This window comes from Anticarsia gemmatalis, chromosome 28 (genome assembly GCF_050436995.1).
Source record: "Anticarsia gemmatalis isolate Benzon Research Colony breed Stoneville strain chromosome 28, ilAntGemm2 primary, whole genome shotgun sequence".
Lineage (NCBI taxonomy): Eukaryota > Metazoa > Arthropoda > Insecta > Lepidoptera > Erebidae > Anticarsia > Anticarsia gemmatalis.
Window position 1 is genome coordinate 1,531,883 of NC_134772.1, and position 20,313 is coordinate 1,552,195.

General features: G+C 36.5%; 1 protein-coding gene across 3 annotated transcripts; it reads right to left on the reverse strand.

Annotated features, from left to right (window-relative positions):
* Window positions 1–344: 344 nt before the first annotated feature.
* On the reverse strand, window positions 345–18,359 carry LOC142984767 (uncharacterized). Of its 3 annotated transcripts, none has more exons than XM_076132556.1 (9): window positions 18,160–18,359; window positions 7,962–8,077; window positions 6,321–6,475; window positions 5,464–5,596; window positions 4,742–4,936; window positions 3,117–3,222; window positions 2,333–2,565; window positions 1,616–1,765; window positions 345–1,354 (listed from the first exon to the last, which is right to left on the reverse strand). In XM_076132556.1, exons 2-9 carry the CDS (start codon window positions 8,070–8,072, stop codon window positions 1,034–1,036), a joined length of 1,404 nt encoding a protein of 467 aa, XP_075988671.1. In that variant the 5' UTR covers window positions 8,073–8,077; window positions 18,160–18,359; the 3' UTR covers window positions 345–1,033. The 3 variants fall into 3 exon arrangements, with proteins under 3 accessions (XP_075988671.1, XP_075988670.1, XP_075988672.1); XM_076132555.1 differs by lacking the exon at window positions 18,160–18,359 and adding an exon at window positions 8,760–8,890; XM_076132557.1 differs by lacking the exon at window positions 18,160–18,359 and adding an exon at window positions 8,760–8,886 and having other exon boundaries at window positions 4,754–4,936.
* Window positions 18,360–20,313: the final 1,954 nt, after the last annotated feature.

The following is a 20,313-nucleotide window of genomic DNA, read 5'->3' on the forward strand; positions in this document are numbered from 1 at the left end:
TTGCTCAGCAGTGGGGAAAAACGTTTTTAATCCGCCAATTTTCGGTATCAGAAAAGAAAGGGATCCTTCGTTATCACAGATTTAAACTACCTTAGCATGCTGAACTGTTTGTCTCCGTGTAAGTAAAAATTCAGCCCTGGTTGTTATTAATTAACATGAATAAAACGCCTTTCGGGTGACCAACATTGATACGAAGTTATATAGCCACTAACCATACGATAGAATATAATTATTATCTTTCTCAAAGGACTAGAATAAAATAAATTATTGCACTACTAATCTTATCACTAAAAATACCTGCAGAAAAAGTTTACAAGAAAAATGCCGTTATATTTTTTCACACATTTATTTATCTTAAAAATATATTTTCAGATAGATACACTTGAAGTCTCGCAAGTCTTATAATACGATATCACAAATTATCACATAGCATTTGTTGAATCAGACTACATAATAATAATACATAATATAATACATCCACAAATTATGTAGATACATAAAGAAAAAAAATGGCGCGTAAAGCACTCGTTTTTTTTTTAAGAAATTCTTTTTTTTTCTTGGCAATTATAGGTAGATAAGATATATGTTTTTAAATCTCTACAAAAATATATTTAAGAAAGTATTTATTTTTTACGTAATTGGATTTAATTATTCTTGTTTTTTTGACCTTTTCTAATTGATATTAAGTTTGAATAGAAAAATATTTTTATTTATTTATTTTGGGGGTAAAATAATGATAGAAAAATATTACGTTATAAATGGTCACAAATACATCTTATAACTACAAAAAACATCTCGAGATCTTTGCATTGTAGAAAAATATAATTTCAATACAAAGAATACAAAAATATAATCCTTATAAAATAATAATACCCTTAAAACACTAACACTATCCATATTCCAAAAAACATCACCTTTACAATCACCCTGAAATCTGGGAGACTAAAACCGACTGGCAACACTGAACTTTTTTTTAAAGACCAAAGATTATCTTCAGCCAGTAACAAGACCACTGACAAAAATAAAAAAGGTTTTAACTGCAATTAAAAAGGAGGTACTCGTGCAAAATTTTTGGCATTTCTAATTCGGGTACTATGTCGATTAATGCAGTTTTGAAGTACCTTCGAAGGAAAATTCTTGTTTGTGCGAGTAAAGAAATAGGGGTCTTAGCTCGATGGATTAAAGCTTCTTTTTGTGGGGGAGTGACTGTGTTATTCCTCTTAATCATGCAAAGATCGAAGGATTCGGCTGCTTCTAGAAGGAGATAGAAGATGTGCTGGTATTCTTCTGAGGTGATGTTCTGGAGGTGGTTCAGGATACCGTCCGGGTCACGGAACTGGGTTTTCATGATGACCTGAAAGAAAATTGAGGTAATTTTAAAATTATATTGTAGTGACACGTAGATATTTAGTCGTAGGTAGTTAAGTAACATTTACATATTATAATTGTTAAAATAAGTTTAGTTTACAAGAGTTTTTTCTGCACCTTCTGATTCGCTACTGGCTATGAGCGCCATTCCTCCGGTGAGACTGGAAGCCGACTCCAACATAGTTTGAAATAATGCTAGGTTTTAAAAACATATATGTGCAAGTTAATCAAAAGTCTTTAAACTCACCCTAGCTCCGTATCTGAGCAGCATAGCAACGATCTCCGCGCTTGGTTCCACGTTGCTGGCGAGGTATTCGGCAAGAGCTGGACGAAGCTGTGTAGCGTCTTCATCATTGTATACCTTCAGGTTTGGGTCGGCACCGCTTTCTAGAAGGATCTAGGAGAAGGAGGAAATAGTTTAGTATTTATCTATTTATTTAAGATGAGGATTTTATTGATGGGAATAGTTTTTTGTCTTTACTGTTTGTTATTGCTTGTTGAATTAAGAGCGAGAGCAAAGAGCTCAATTTTGTATGTCTTGGATACAAGATACCTAAATTAATCTATTCACATAATTTTCTAGATCATAATGACTATAATTTATGATTATAATTATTTGTTTATAAAGTCGAAATATAAATAAAATCTAAGTTATTCGTAAACCGTTTATATTTTGTAATTGGAATCCACCATGATTACTTCGAAGAAATACTAAATTGATATAAAAACCGACTTCGGGGCAAACCAAACCTAAATGCAACGTATTCAGAAAGGAATCTTTCCGTAGGTACAGAGTGATGAAGTATGGAGACTTTGCATTCCTTCAACAACTGCGCTAAAGAACTCTAACGCAAGCCAAGTTTCATTACAATATTTTCCTTTAAAACTAACAAAAGATACTAAATTGTCACGAAAACCAATAAACGCACAATAATATCTACTTAAGTAGTAAAAAAATACTTACTTTAACAATTTCCTTCCTATTAGTAATATTATCTGAACAAGCCACATGCAGCGGCGAGCCGATGACTGAGCTCGACGCGTTGACCTGCGCCCCAGCAGCCAGCAGCATCTGCAGCATGCTCACGTCTCCCTTCAGTATCGCCAGGTCTAGTGGACTCGGCTTACTCAGCTCAGGACACTCGTAGTTCACGCGGGCTCCTTGTTTGATGAGCAGGTTTACTACCTCTGGGTTACCTGGAAGAAATAATTGCTGGTGAGGTCAGTTTGGCCATGAAAGAGCAATAGACAGACTTTGTAATTTCACTTCATAGTATAAAGCAAAGTTTTTTTCCGCGTCTGTCTGTCTGTATGTATGTATGCTTAGATCTGTAAAGCTACGTAACGGATTTTAATGCTGTGTTTTTAATGGATAGAGTGATTACAGAGAAAAGTTTTATGTGGAATACAGGAATTAACGCAAACACGCATTTTACCTTAAAATGCGTGTTCGCGTTCGCTTAAACGCAAGATTTTAATAGTTATGGCGGTTTATATGTAAAATTTGTAAAGGTTTTTGTTAAATAACCGTAGAAACCTGGGCAGGCCGGCGCCGGGCCGCTAGTTAAGCATAAAACAAAGTAATTATAATTTCTATTATATTTTGCCTGGACCGGCATTTGAATTCAAAATCTTGTCACCACCGTTCGCCTTTACTGGTCTTATTGTATATAGGAATTAAAATTCTTAGCCAGAATTTAGTGTTTCTATAAATCTTTCATAATAGTCTTAGGAATAATACAACTTACCACTAAGAACAGCATAATGCATGACAGTCCTGTAGTCATTCCTGGCGTCTGCCATCGCGTTCACATCAGCTCCGTAGCTGATGAGGAGCAGAACAGCATCCATACCCTGAAGGTACAAGCAAACATATTTGAACAACTCAGTCAACGTCTGATTGCTAACACTAGGCTTGTGCGGTTTAAACTGAGCAGAGTTGGTAAAGATCTTTATGATAACGATTGATTTTAAACCTTTATATTTGATTTCTCATAATAACATTATTTACAAAGGAAAGTTGACTGTCTCCGTGGCGCAGTGGTTTAGGTCGCCACGCCGATACCATTTCGTCCGTCGGTCGTGGGTTCGATTCGCACTCGGAACAATTATATCGGGACTGGTTGTACTTTGTGTCCGTTATTTGTATGTTTGTAAAAGTAACTGCGGTACAAGTGCATTTCTTAGAGTGCGAACTTTGTTTTTTAAAAGAATAGCTTTAAAAATTTAATAAAAATAAGTACTACTCCATCGTGAAATATAAAATATCTATATTACACAATAAAAATGAATCCTCAAAAGTGTTGCCATCGCAAAACTTAAGAATGGCGGAACAAATAAGGCTTATTGTTTTTCAATGCCTTTAATACATGGGAAAGGCTTTTATGTAGAGAAAAAAGAAATGCCAAGTGAGGAAAGCCACGTCAAAGGCCTTCGGGCGGCTTGAACAACTTTGACACTAGGTTGACCACTAACCATACGATAAGAAGAAGAAATAATTTAGTTATAAATCATTACTTAGAAAGTCACAGTCATAAGACAAGGATCTCTTAATTACTTGACTTATTTACAGAATTATTTAAAATGGCAAACTGAAACTGCAACCACTTTCTTACACGCACTAAGGAAAGGGCTAATTACACTACACATCGTTAAAAAAGCTTGAGTCAAAAGTCTTTATTTGACTTGAAAATTGTATATCTTTTAATAGCACCACGCCAAAAATCTAAACTTCAGTCGGAATACTTAGTATAACTTTTAGATAAGTGTCGGTTAACTTAGTTGTATAAACCCTTACCTGTAGTCAAAAGCTTGGAAGTCTGTCTGGAACCAGTCTTACCGAGGAGTATCGTGTTATAATAACTGGGTTGTGGAGGTCTGATAGGCAGTCGCTCCATGTAAAATACTAGTTTTCTAAATCCGGTGAGATTGGAAGCCGACTCCAACATAGTTGAAAGGAATGCTAGACTGACGTTTTTAATTTTTAGTCCATTGGATATAGATAACTTTTGTCCGCGATTTCCTCCGCGTGGTTTGTGACTTGGGGTAAAATTTTTATAAAAACTTATCCCCATTTTATCCCATTGGGGGTAGATTTGATCAAAATCCTTTCTTAGCGGACGCCTATGTCATAACATCTACCTGCATGTCAAATTTCAGCCCGATCCGTCCAGTGGTTTGGGCTGTACGTTGATAGATCACTATGTCAGCCAGACACCTTTAACTGATATTTACTAAGATAATCTCGATATTTGTTGTTACTTTATCTATCAAATAAGTTATCCGACACTTATCCGCGAAACCGGTCTGTAGTTTCTGCTAAATTCACCCTAATTAATAAAGCAATAACAAATAAAACATTAGTTTCACTCACAGACTGTGTTACCTTTCTCTGCCTAGCCGCCTTCATGAGGGGGGTAAGACCAGCTCGGTCTCTCGAGTCAGGGTTGGCTCCGAAGGTCAGGAGCAGCTCCAAGTACTCAGGGTCGGAGACCAGGTTGATCTCGGAGCCGAAGAAGTAACGCTTGTTGGGGTCTGCGCCGTGTTCCAGGAGAAGACGGGCCACCTCCTGAAAAAGGTAAGTTTGACTGTTTTCTAAAACTGCCGGTACTGATTATGATAGGATATTTTAATCAAGAGCAGTGTTAGGACTCTGAAGACTTTAAATATCAGTCAACCCGTGACCACGGTCGATGTAATTCGATCGAAACGTCGAATAAACAAATAAAGTATCCTAACCTTAAATTTACAATCGCGGCTAAGACCCGTTGCATTATAGTAAGTACTTTTCAATACTTGAAACTACATATAAGTTTCATACTCATTAATGATTGCCGGATTTTATGTGATACAAGATCCTAGAGGTTTTCTTAACTTCAATCGTAAATATAAAAAAAAAAAAATATCTGTTGAATGTGCAATATTTCTAAATTCAATATAGTGATTTGTAAGCTAAAAAATATTGATTAGAAACCACAGCCCAACAGTTAAGGCTGCCGGGCTCTCGTTTCTTACCCGAGTGCAAGTGTGAAATGATATCTCGGGGGCCAAAAAACTAACAAAAAGAGGTAAAGATAAGAAACGATATAAACTTACATAATGCTTATTCCTGATGGCCAGTCTCAGTGGTTCATCACAGAGCGTGGTCCTGGGGAACTCCTCGCCAGTATCAGGTCTATAGTCCACCGCGGCGCCGCTCTCCAGCAATAGCTTCACCAACTCGGTGTAACTGCGAAATCAAAATCAAAATCATTTATTAATTTAGGTCAAATAACTTATGATCTATACTAATATTATAAACCTGAAGAGTTTGTTTGTTTGAACGTGCTAATCTCAGGAACTACTGGTCCGATTTGAAAAATTCTTTCAGTGTTAGATAGCCTATTTATCGAGGAAGGCTATAGGCTATATAACATCACGCTACAGTCATTAGGAGTGGAGTAGCAACGAAAAATGTTACAAAAACGGGGAAAATTTTACCCATTCTCTTAAGTGACGCAAGCGAAGTTGCGCGGGTCAGCTAGTAGTCAATAATACAGAGAGTGAATTTACCGCCAGTTCCGGAGGTAGGTAGGTTCTGGTAGGTAGGTAGAATAAAAAATGGATTTTCGATAAAAAAGGTGTCACGACCTTATGATTATGTAGCGAGGCGCCCATAGCTAGTTGCGCTCACCATTCGGTAAACGATCTGTGGGTTAAGCAAACCTTGGCGCGGTCATTCCATAGATGGGTGACCGCATAGTGGTATTTGAACTGGGCGTCTCAGTGCTTCGGAGGGTACATTAAAAGTCGGTTCCGGTTGTTGTATTTTAAGATAACAGTCGTTAAACCTCTTCTAAGGCCTCACGGCTTGAACAACTTTGACACTAGGTTGACCACTAACCATACGATAAGAAGAAGAGGTTCAAGTCTATCTACATCACAGTATAAAGTTAGAATACTTAATAACTTACCCATGCTCAGCAGCTAGATGCAGCGCGCTGTAGCCACAATCATCCCTCGCGTTGACATCACAACCCCTTACTACTAGCAGTCTGGTGGCTTCAAGATATCTCTGCCAGATCGCGTAGTGTAGGGGACGTAGACCTTGAGTCACTGGTTCATTCACCTGTGAATATTCAATATTTATTAGTTTCTATCTGACCCGCGCAACTTCGCTTGCGTCACATAAGAGAGAATGCGTCAAGAATGTTCCCGTTTTTGTAACATTTTTACTCTGTACTCCGCTCCAATTGGTCGTAGGGAGATGATTATAGCTAGGCTATCTAGCAATGAAATAATTTTTCAAATCGGACCAGTGGTTCCTGACATTAGCGCGTTCAAACAAACAAATAAACAAACAAATTCTTCAGCTTTATAATATTAGTATAGATATCTGCTGCTGCATTTAAGAAATCTTGTATGCAGCGCGATTTTCAGATAAGATCAAAAATAGTGCTTTTATCAAAAATAATGTTTATGTGCAGTGCGCCCTCCGGCCGTTTAGTTTATTTTGCAAGAAATCTTACACGACACATAAAGCCGTTTTGAACTGAATACAATGATTAGATTTAAGTAAAATTTTAATTATCTGTTTGTCCAGGGCAATCTCTGAAACTACCGAATCGATTTCTAAAATCCTTTCGCTAATTAAAACTTATATTTTCCTTAAATAAATTTATATTATAGATCAGATCACGAGCGATCATGTCATGTAAACATCACGCGTATTGTAATTGTCATTAATTATTTCAATTAATAACAACTTTGGAGAGTATCCAAGCATTTAGATTGTATCAGGTCGTAATTTACACGTGTTACAGTTAATTAATTATTACGTAAACATTTTAATGAGGTCTTAATAAAAGAATATTAATTATAATACTCTTATAAAGTTGGCATCATAGTAATGACGATACATTTTTCAGGTGTTTTTTTGCTTCACGCTAGTTGCGATATTATGTCACTTCTTGTCGGTGAACAATCAACAATAATTTATAGCCCGCTTAACACACATTCTATCGCGCATGAAACAGCAATCGCGCGTGAAAGAGCGCGCGTGTAAAGGGAAAGGAAGGACCACGCGCCGCGCTCATCTGTCAAGTCCGCGAAGAAAATCGCTCTCTCGGAGCACGCTGCTTTCCCGCGCGTAATCCTGTACGATACTAAGAACGTGCGATACAGTGTGTGTGTAAAGGTGGCTAATGGGTTAAGGAATTTGATTTCGTTGCAGACGCTTTTAAATAGATGGAAGCTTAGAGGTACATGAGAATAGCGTCTCAATGCATAGGAAAATCAGGTTAAAGACGGTACAAGTCAAAAGATCTTTAGACAGCTAAAATTATGACTACAGTTTAATCACCTGACCATACAATTAAACAAAACTTTTAATCTGGAAACCTGTCGTAGGTCTAGTACCTACGACAGGTTTCCAGATTAAAAGATTTTCAGACCCCTAAGAATAGTTAAACAGTTCGTCGACGAATGCAAACCCTGAATTCAGCCCGTGTTAACAGACTCTAACCCTCTTTTGGCAGTGAGTTTTAATTCTTGGCACTGGTCTCTTTGCGCCACTGCAATCAATTACCCAAAATTTTCACACGGTATTCACTGACCTTAGCTCCACACGCGAGGAGTATCCTTATTTCATCCAGCGGCACCATGCGTATGATGGAATCCGCCAGCTCCCGCTGCATCGACTTGCCAGGGATTACTTCCGACGGCATCGTCACTGGAACAATAAATAAATAAATAAATATTTGGGGACAACTCACACACGGTCATTTGATTCCAAACTAAGCAGAGCTTGTACTATGGTAAACAAATAACTAATAAACATACTTATATACTTTTGAATATATACTTATATAGATAAATTGACAACCAGGCTCAGAAAATATACTCGTGCTCATCACACAAAGATAAAAAACAATGAACATTTAGTCGTAGGCAGCAAAGCAAGCCTGTTTGTTGAAAAAATTGAGCAATTGAGACAACACCCAAAATATCTCCAGTTTTGGAAACGATATTATTCGTTTATTAGCTTATAGCGCTTTATAGCTTTATATCTTCACAATCTTTGTGATCAGGACGATAGTTTTTACGAGTATTACGAAGTCTTGGGTACGATTCCCAGGGCAGGTAAAGTGGTATTGCTTTTTAAAATTTAAAAATATTTGAATAATTCTCAATAGTTTTCCGGAGTTGGGTAACTTCTCCTAATATGGCAATACGACTTTGAATTTTAAACATGAGTGCATTTCATAATTTCAGGTATAACATTTACGGTGCTATAGGATTATTCTATTTTATTTACGTAAACAGGGCGAGTAGCAAAATACGATTAAACTCATAAAGGGCGACTTGAAACAGGCTTTGAAATCACGTTATGTCACATTATGAAAACCACTTACTTTTGCAGTTGTAGATAATACAGGCAGTACTTTAAATTCGACCAAATATAATTTAAAAACGTTCAATATCACTAAAATTTTATCAAAACCAAAGCTTTATATGTTTATTATTTAATTCTATAACAAAAATTGTCACAACTTAACAATAATTAAAAGAAAATATTACGCAAAAGCTCTCTTTGAACTCTGAAGTCATACTGTCGTATTTCTAAACTGCCATTTGACAGTCACATGTCAAAATAATCGTAAATAATTAACACGCATTATCTGACTCGTGTTATAACACGCACTATCACTCAACTAGGTCTTGATAAATGGAAAATGGCTGCCAAATACGTAACTTTTATTATTGCGTGTTATTACTTTACACACACACTGTATCGCACGTTCTTAGGAGCGTACAGTATTACGCGCGGGAAAGCAGCGCGCTCTGAGAAAGCGATTTTCTTTGCGGGCTTGATAGATGAGCGCGGCGTTTCGCAACAATTTCAATAAAATCTATCTTGTAGTATTTTCGTGAAAGAGTAACAAACAAACAAGCATACATCTATACTTACAAACTTTCTACAAGTATAAGCTTTCTTTATAATAATAATATCCTAGCCGATATCCGGCTACGGCGGTCAGTTTCATTGAAACTAGCCAGCGTTGTAGGACTTAGTTTATAGTGTCCAAGTGTGTGAACAATACACATGTACACTCTCTATTCCTTCACTACGGATTGTTATTTCCACACGTACTCTCTTAGAGCTTTTCTACTGCAAGGGACATACATGCCAGATTTAACCTTTTTACGTTCAGTAGTTTCAGCTGTGCGTTGTCTGTCAATCATGTCCAGTTTCTGAGTACAGTTAGCCGTTGTTTATCTATTGAATAGCGTTTTTTTATATGAGTTTAAACGCTATTGAATAGATAAACTACCGCTTAATGTACCTCAGAAACCGGAAGGTCAGTCAATCACTCAGTAACGGGAGAGTTTTATATAGGCCCTCAGGAGTCTTTAAACAATTTTTGACTGGTTTCATTTTTCTTATCTTGATCGTATTATTCGTATCGTCCATACATCTAGGCGTCTGTACGTCTAGACAAAGCGGCCATCTTGCCAAAAAAGTTTAAAACAATGATCTCATAGTATCTTTATTAAAAAAAAGGTTAGGTTTTGGCAGACACTTACGAATGAGTTCATCTTTTAGTTAATAATGTTGTCATTGCTTTTCTAAGAAAATGTTATTGGTATTTTCTTTGTTATGAATACACGTGGTTTTGTACAGTTTTATTAGCTAAAACTGTTGCCAAAATATAATTTTGTTATCATTGAAATAATGTTTTGAAATAATATGGTAAACGTAGCAAGTGGTGTTTTTCGGCCTCTCCCTTTACCAACGGGAAAAAGTAATATTATGTATGGAAATAGCGCTAGTTTAAAAAAAATAATGTTTGCTAAGTACTCCTAAATCAGAAAAAATATCTATCCAAATATTTACTTTTCACCTAACAATCAGCCAATAAAAAAAACCAGTAAGCGTTTGAGCTTTTTGTTAAAAGTCACGTTATATTAAGCCAATTAAGATAACAGTCATGAAACCATGTCAAAAGGCCTTTAAACTTGATCATCTTAGACACTAGGTTGACCACTAACCATACGATTTAATAATAAACCCATATTCTGATATAACCTACAAACTCGCGCACTCGATGCACTCAACTCGAGCAAACGGGCACGCTGCCACAAACAGCGACCTGCTTCAAACACCGTGATCCACTAACAAGATGATATCGTTATTAATAACATACTGCGCAAAAACGACTCAAAACACAACTGAATAACAAAAACAGACTCGTTTTTTTTCGGTAATTTGCGTATCAAGCTTTATCTGCTATCGTGGGATACACCTAATGTATTTCATTCTTTTTTCTTTTAAACTCCATACATTCTCTTAAAAGACAACTCCCGCACTAAGATTCGCTCTTGTGTCGCGGGGTCTTTTGCAAACATACAAACAACGGACACAAAGTATAACGAAACAATTAATTGTGGATCGCATAAATAATATATATATCGGTGTGGGAATCGAACCCACGACCTCCCAACGTAATCACAGCGGCGTAGCTATACCTAAACCACTGCGCCACGGAGGCAGTCACTTTGCCTACCTCTGTGGGGAAAAGGCCTGATTTTATTTATTTATTGCACGGTTATATAATAAATTGAACCCATTACTGTCCCACTGCTGGGCAAGGATCTCCTCCCGTAATGAGGGAGGGGTTAGGCCTTGAGTCCACCACGCTGGCCAAGTGCGGGTTGGGGACTTTGCATGCCCCCAATAAATGTATTAAACCAATTTTAGGCATGCAAGGTTTCCTCGCGATGTTTTCCTTCACCGTTGGAACAACCGTTGGAACAAGTGATAATTATTTCTAATACACGGTATTGCACGGTTAGTTTTAGTATATCTTTAACTAAGAACAATGCATGTCGCCATTGTATAATGTCATAATTAACTAAACATTGAATAATAAACTACTAATGCTTACTACACAATGATTTACATCAAAAACGCATTTCAATTAATCTCCTTTCTGTCGAGCCAACGGTCATTTATATTAAAGGATAAATACAAATATGGCCGCTGTCCAAAATCGCGGGAAAGGCGTAGTTTTCCCGCCAATGTCGTCGGGGTGTTTCCTCGAAAGCTTTTCACAACAAATTGTTATTAATTATTTCTTTGAACTTAAGGAAAATGCTTTATATCAAGGTGGATTTTATTTTGGGATTGTAATAAGAAATTGCGCGTTACTTTTGAGAGAGTACAACAAACAATGGGTAGAAAATACATCAGTACCGTGTAGTAATAATAAAACGTTCCAACTCTTTTTTGTGTTATTTTAATACATAGTTTTGTCAGAATATTGGCCATAGATTATCTGTCAAAGATGTAAAAAAGATTTGCAAAATAAACTAACTCTTGTTTTAAAATTTTACCCGAATATACACAATGCACATAATTGTAGAAATTGATTCAGACTGGTAATTAAAATGATAAAAAAAAATACAAATTGATTTTAAAAGGTAATGCAGAAAACGGGTCATATTGGCGCCCAACATGGGACCTATGTCAGTAGTGGAATGGAATTGGAGTTAATAAAGTAAATAAGGGTGTATATTATGTTCAACTCCTTTAACTCATGTGTAGATACTTTGCATAAAAAACATTGTTTATAAAACAAAGAAATTATGTAATTTCTAACCTCATCATCTACAAAACAGGAAAAAGCACTTAATTTTATGATACCTGCGCGTGCAAATCCCAAAAATACAATCCTAGTGCGCAAATGTTTGTAAACATAAAACACGTGGCTCCATCTCTTATCCGTTACACACAACTCTTCAAAAGTGTCAATGGCCTGTTTCAAAAACCAGTTTTCGTTGACCTATAGTTCTGTGTTCAATCTTTGTATACAGGGGTCTCGTTGACTGGTTAATGGTTGTTTGGGTGTAAGCCAAGTGGGAAATCGTATTTTCCGACGCCAGTAAATTTCACTTCAAGGTGAATTTATTTTGAAATTGCGAAATGTATTACGATTTACGGAATCCCCGGTTTCGGTTTTTTGTTGTCTAGAAAGTTCCGAGAAAAGGAATGTTTTGGTAGATTACGAATAATTTTTGTTTTAAATGACGCAAAAGTAAGTCACGTTTTTTCAAACTTTTGGCTAAAGTTTTGGTTAAAACGACATAGCCTGTGTTTATAAGTTCCTTTGTTACAGTTTGTACATAATTTTTGGGGGTTCCGTACCCAAATGGTAAAAACGGAACCCTATTATTAAGCCTTCGCTGTCTGTCTGTCTCCAGGCTGTATCTCATAAACCGTGATAGCTGGAAAACTGAAATTTTCACAAATGATGTATTTCCGTTGCCGCTATAATAATAACAAGTAATAAACGTCTTAATTTCGTATTTTTTTGCTTCGTATGATTTACTTTATTAACTATCAAATTCGCTAGAAAGTATACTGAAGAAATTCTTAAATAACGATATTTAACGCAAAGCTTCGCTCTACGACTACGGCCATTTTAAGCTGCGCCGAAACGTCAGGCATTCGGAAAATACCTGTTCGTATTTTCTTGTATATCTAATAAACATAGCATTATGTAGACAAGCTATCATCCAACGCACCATCCCCATAAAATTTTGCCCAGACAAATTTCCTTCTCTGAGGCCGGCTGATGCATTGCACGCAGCATCAATAGCAATCCTTATGTTCCGTACTCCGACTATGCATACTTGAATATATATTTTAAACTAGCTGACCCGCGCAACTTCGCTTGCGTCACCTAAGAGAATGGGTCAAAATTTTCCCCGTTTTTGTAACATTTTTCGTTACTACTCCGCTCCTAATGACCGTAGCGTGATGTTATATAGCCTATAGCCTTCCTCGATAAATGGGCTATCTAACACTGAAAGAATTTTTCAAATCGGACCAGTAGTTCCTGAGATTAGCGCGTTCAAACAAACAAACAAACAAACTCTTCAGCTTTATTATATTAGTAATAGATAATAGATAATAAACAAATCTTGACAACAAAGAAAGACATATACTTTATGAATCAATCACTACTCATTCAATATGTTACGTAACACAGTATTGTCTCCAAGTCTGTCAATGATACGTCCAAGTAATGTCACTTATGACAGGAGCGTGTAATACTTTAGCTGTCAACACATTTTAGAGAGTACTCTCGATGCATGGTGATAAGTGATAACATCCGGTGCATTATCAATTGGCGATCGTAGCTAAAGACATTTTATCGAATGAGCACTGTGTATGCAGATGGGCAAATTCTCATTTTTACATAATATACATATAATAGAGAGTGTCTGTGTAAAGGTGGCTAATGCTAAGACCTTTTTGGAAAGGATAGCTTTACAGACAGTTTTTAGTTATCTGATGTTGATAATACCAGATAAATGAAAACTAACTGCCTCCGTGGCGCAGTGGTTTAGGTCGCCACGCCGCTACCATTGCGACGGGAGGTCGTGGGTTCGTTTAAACACGGAACCATTATTTGTGCGATCCACAAATAATTGTTTCGTATCTGGTTGTACTTTGTGTCCGTTGTTTGTATGTTTGTAAAAGTCCTCGCGCCACAAGAGCAATTCTTATTGCGGGAGTTTTCCATTTCAACAAAAAAACCGGGCAAGAAATTATAAGATCATTCTAACTGTTTAACTAACTGTCACTTACCCAATGGCATTGAAATCAACTGAAATGTATAACCATTTTTACATAAATGTCATTCACACATGTCATCGGCTTTCTTGCGTTACGAAATTGATAATTTTTGACAGCACTCCAATGACATTTCATTTGCGTGTCAATTAATTGGACAAGAGCGGCCATTTTGATGCCAAATGACTTTGAACTGCTTCTTATATCATGTATGACTATGAATGGAAAAATAGGTTTCATTTGTATATAATATCACGCCTTTTACCTATATCCGAAGTTGTAGATGTGTTTGAAATACACTCACGTTTCGCCATTAACAGTGTTAGTCCCATGTAATAAGGGGGAACCTATTGCCATTTAAGGACAAGTTGCCAACCTCCGGGGAATGAGAGTAATTTACAATAAATTAGAAATAGCACTTTATCCGGCCTGAAAATCGAATAAAGTTAGATATACCACTGACCTAGGAGTGGTATATCTAACTAGTGTCAAAGTTACTGAAGCCCTTCGAAAGCCTTCGACATAGCTAATGAATTGTTATCTTAATTGACAACTGAAACTGACATCTCACATGCTGTCCGAAGCACGGAGACGCTTAGCTCAAACACTGCACGTATATATATGTAATGTCCGCGTTACTTAACACACTGATCGTTTATATACCGATAAGTGCAGCTAGCTATCAACGCCCTTTCAGTCACTATATTTGGAGAGCATAAAACATCAGGCCTGCGGGTATTGTCGCTAAGCCAAAACAACTATTTTGACGCTAGCTTATTTGGTTATCAAAACGGTTATTTGTAAATAAACTATATAAACATACGTACATGAATATTTCCTATCGGTATGATCCCAAAACATCTTCCAAAACACATATAATTAATTTCCATACGAGTTAAATATCACAACTGCATTTCCGCATCGTAAATCCAATACTAAAATTGCACTCACAATAATTCACAAACGAAATTCTAACAGACATGACAATCATTTAATATGACGCCGTTACAAGGTTAGTGCATGCGTCGCCCGTCTGCCGTCTCTGCCAATCACGCGCGCGTTGCCATGGTAACCGTTTCGTTTGACAGTTGTTGTGCACGATGTGACCTTGGCCGGTTTACACGTCAATTGATGATCAATGTATTATAGTTTGATAGATGTTTGGTATGCCATTGAGTTGTTATGTGATTGTGTTGTTATGGACCTATTGATGTCGTTGGCTTAATTTCATTAATTACTGCTCGTAGTGTTATATAAATTGCTATCGTTCATTGTAATAGGTCTGCAAATGATATAAATTATTGTTATTGCTTTAACTCAGTAGTTGTTTACCGTTGAAAACAAGCTGTGATTAATAAGCTTAATCGTTAAGTGACATCGTCATTCTTTATTTTACGATTATAATAAAACACTTCCACTTTAAGCAGAAAAACAAAAATGATAAACAGATTTTAAAGCCATTAAAGTTTACAACTACATCCAAATACGCAAATATAAATCAAATTATCAAAACAAGACATAAAGTTTACAAATGGCGCGGTAATATCTAACATGGCGGCTTGAAAACAAAATGGCGGAATATTTACCCGCGCTTTTGCCTCGGCAATGACCTCTTTCAGAATTGAAAGTGCCAGATCGCAAATGGAACTTTCTGAAGCCAAAATGGTTTGTTTTTCTGAAGGTTTAAGACCTTTTTTGGCAAAAGATTTTTGACGTAAGTAATTAAGAGTGGGGAATGCAGTCAAGGTTTGAAATTAAGGCCGGAAACATCCTTTTATGTTGACAAATAAACTTGTAATTGAGTTATATGCTTGAATTTGTTTGTTTGTTTGAACGCGTAATTTCAACAATTACTGGTTCGAATTAAACAATTATTTTTGTGTTGAATAGACCATTTATCGAAGAAGGCTATAGGCTATATATCATTACGCTTCGACCAATAGAAGCAGAGTACCAGTAAAAAATTTTACAAAACGGGGAAAATTATGATCCATTTACTCTTTTGTGATGCAAGCGAAGTTGCGCGGGTCAGCTAGTGTAATATATTTTAGGTTATTTCAAGCCCAGTAAACTGTAGTTTGTAATGGTAGTTGAAGATGTTTATTTATTTTAGGATTGAGTTGGGAGAACACAGGATAGCTTTCCACGCGGAAAATCACGCTAAGTGTTTAATAAAAGCGAAAGTTTGTTTGGTTCTTACGTTCTCATGCTTCATCTATTTGAGGTTGAAGGTAGTAAGAGTAAAGATAGGCAGCATTTTCTTTTCAATAATTCAGCCTTTAGCTGCGCGGCTGAAATTTAAGCTGCAGGTATAGGCCAAAATTAAAAATCCAATATTATGCCGTCTTTGCATATACAGGTTGTAGAGTCCCATTGCTTATAACTCTATTATAAGGTACACTAACCACTACTTTCTTGGAAACCAAAAACGAAAATGTCAAAATAATAAAATTCGGGTGCTTTTCGTAACCTGTGGTCCACTGTGGCAAGATGTATGTATGTGAATTAAGTAAAAGATGTTTATAGGGATCGTACCATTGATTCTGGTTATTGCCATTTCTGTATATCCTAAAATAGTATCCAAACCATTGTTAATTTGTTTTACTGTACTCACAACAACTATGAAATTTAATAGTTTCAGCAAGTATTTATGACCAATAAACCATGATTTTATAACATTGTAAACACAACATTTAATGTGTTTCAAATTGAAATAATAATCACTGTTTAACGGGAAATGAAAATTGTGAAGAATTGCATGCCTGATTCTTTGAACAGTTCGTGAAGAAATGTGAGGTTTCTGCACTTGGCCTGCGTGGTGGACTCAAGGTCTAACCATTCTCTCATAACGGAAGACCCTAGCCCAGCAGCGGGACAGCAAAACTCTAGTATTTCTTATGCTTAGAAAAGGGTATTGAAACCAACACTTTTCCTTATCCATACTAATATTATAAATGCGAAAGTAACTCTGTCTGTCTGTCTGTCTGTCTGCTACTCAATCACGCCTGAACTACTGAACCAATTTGCATGAAATTTGGTATGGAGATACTTTGATACCCGAGAAAGGACATAGGCTATATATCATCACGCTACGACCAAAAGGAGCAGAGTACCAGTAAAAAATGTTACAAAAACGGGGAAAAAATTCACCCATTCTCTCTTATTGGACGCAAGCGAAGTTGCGCGGGTCAGCTAGTATAACTATAATTCGAACCATCAGCTCTGCTATATCCCTGATATAAGCAGAGGAGTACTAAATACAGATCCGCCTTTCGCCATATGCCAAAGACGTTAACGAACTCTGGATTACTACTGAAAACATTTTACTTTAAATCAGAAAAGACCAATAGCATTTAACCTATCTCGGGAATCGAATTAGAGACCTCGTCGTCAGCAGGCCGATACATTACCGACCGCACCACAGAACCAGTTACCGAAAAACAAATGTTTTTAACTTTCATCCACCATATAAGAACTTAGTTTCCTATAATATTTAGTTAAATTAATGAAGTAAGAAACTATTCTGATTATTATTTACAAAACACAAACCTACGCATTTATTTCTAATCTTGTACAATGTCAGACGTTCAAGGACTCGTGACGTCAAGAAGAAAGGCTTAAGTCGCAATCACGGTATAGGCGTTTAAGTCCTTTTGGAAATTAAAGAAACAAGGAAGCTTCATTTTTTACAAGTTAGTAAATTCGTTTGTAATTAATACTTCATAATTATAAAAGGTATATTGAACAAAAGCGATGTTTCCCTTGAACTGAAAATACAAGTGTTTTGTGACGTCATAATAAAAAAATAACTTGATTAAATTCGTTTTCATTTAAGTAGAGTTACCTAGCATTTCTAAAAAGCTCTTCAAAGCGGGACTAGTAAAAAGCTTTTAATATTCTGATAAAATTACGCTCACGAATCATTGTGCTTAAAAAAAATAAGATAACTAATTCACTTCATTTTAAATAATCTTGATAAGTTATACACGTACACTTTATTACAATCATTGATAGCATCTAACCACGTTTATAAATATTTAAACTATTTGACTGCCCTAAATTCAAACAAAAGAATTTAGCTCACTACATTATTTGGCATACGCCATACGTAAAACACTTCATATCTAATATTACGAAACAAAAAAAACAAAAACATAGACAAAGCGACTCACCTTTTTCACCTGACGTTTTAAAATCCAAAAAGGAATTATCACAAACGACCTCTGTCTAGCCAAAAATTGGCGCGAAACCCGCGCTGTCAAAACGTCAAAATAAAATTTATATAACCTCAAATATAATAATTGATATTTTTATTATTGATTATTGTTGTTTTATAACGGAATCAACGTCTGTTCTGTGTTTTAGAGAAGTGTGTACTGTTGTTGAAACGTATAAATGAATTCTGGAGGTGATCCAATATGGCTGGGTGCCAAATACGAAGATTTTAGCGTCCGGTGCTAGGGTGAACGGTGTTGTTATCGACTGTGTGAACTATGAACTACATTGACGTAGGTGATTGAAATAGGTATTAATGGTGGTTTGAGTGTAATAGCTTATGCTGTAATGGTATGAATTTAATGTGGTTGCTTGGAAATACCAAATGGATATGCCAGTTTCCAGCCCATTCACAAAATGATATATCATCAGCCTTTCTTCCAACTGATATAGGGTATGTTTGAGACGGCTTCCAGTCTCACCGAATGCAGCTGAATGTCTGTGTTCTACATGGAGCGACTGCCTATGTGACCTCCACAACCCATATAATACGAACTTTTTGATAGCACCTTTAAAGTAAATTACTTGTAGTAAGTTTTATTACATCTGAGGGGAAATTAAAAAAAATGGACTAAAAACTGACTCAAATTACAAGTAATTAATAGTTAATAAAAGGTTTTTTTTTTGTCGTAGCTATATATTGATTTGTCGAAAACGAACACAACACAAAGTATTATCGAGTTAACACAAAAATTTTACCATAACATTATTTTTTCAAAACTTTCCCTAAGAGACCAACAACTATATCTTTAAGTTAACACAAAAATTTAACCATAACATTATTTTTTCATACTATTCCCTGCGACCAACAACTATGTCCTGCACCCTACTCCGCTCGCACCTAGCAGTTCTCTTTGTATACCATTTGGGAACAAAGATTTCTTAGCACAACGAACTTGCGGCGCATGCGCACGAACAATGATGAATGATTTATAGAAAATATTATTAACAGCTGACTTTGAACTGTTATGAAATGGTGTTTGTTTTGATTAGCGTATGAAATAATAAATAAATAAATTTAAGCCATTAATGTCCCACTTAATTCACTTCCCCAACCCGCACTTGGCCAGCGTGGTGGACTCAAGGCCTAACACCTCCTTCATTCCGGGAGGAAACCCTTGCCCAGCAGAGGGACGTTTTTTTTAATAACCCATATCTGTCCCACTGCAGGGCAAGGGTGTCCTCCCAAACGAGGGGGAGGGGATTTTATGTATGTATTATTTGTTCACTTCAACACTAGTCTGCACATAGGGATCGTTCATCGTGAGTTCGATTCCCACAATAAAAAAATATTGGTAAAATAAATAAAGGTAGTTGTTTCGAGTCTACCAGTACTTACTTCGACTCCGTTGTTTGTATTTTTGTTAAAGTCCTCGCAACACTAGACTCAATAAAATAAGCGAGAGTTGTCTTTTTTAAGTCCTGAATTCTTTACTTTTGTTCCAAATACATTATTTTCATCGTAATTCCGCAATCTTCAAGGATGTCAGATCCTGAGGGTGTTGGCCTCTCCAGGAATAACTGTACATACCACACGCGGGATTATTTTTGTTTTCATCTTAAAATACGTGGGTGCACGCACCGGTTGGTTAATAAGTGGTAAGCAAGCAATACGGGGATGGGAAATAGATGGTCTATAACTACATACCTACATACATAAAATCTCGCTCCGGGGTAGAGACCAATGATTATTGTTATTATCATGCCAATAAGTTTATCTAGGGTTGCCATCTCTAAAATTTGGAAAACCGGGCAAGACGCGTGAAAACCCCGGATTTTACAGTCCGAAGCCGGTCATATCAACAAGAAAAGCAACCGCGACGGGAGGAGTGGGGGAACGGTGAATATACTTGGTTCGTCGGTTGATCGTGGTGTGCGAGCATAGTGCGTGTATCGCGGGCGGCCCAAATTTTCTTTATTTATTAATTTTTTAAAACCCGGTCTACAAATAAAACCATCCCCGGACGCTCCCCGGATGCCCTCTAAACTAGGAAAAAATCCGGGGAAATCCGGACGGATGGCAACCCTAAGTTTATCATTGTCTGTTTACA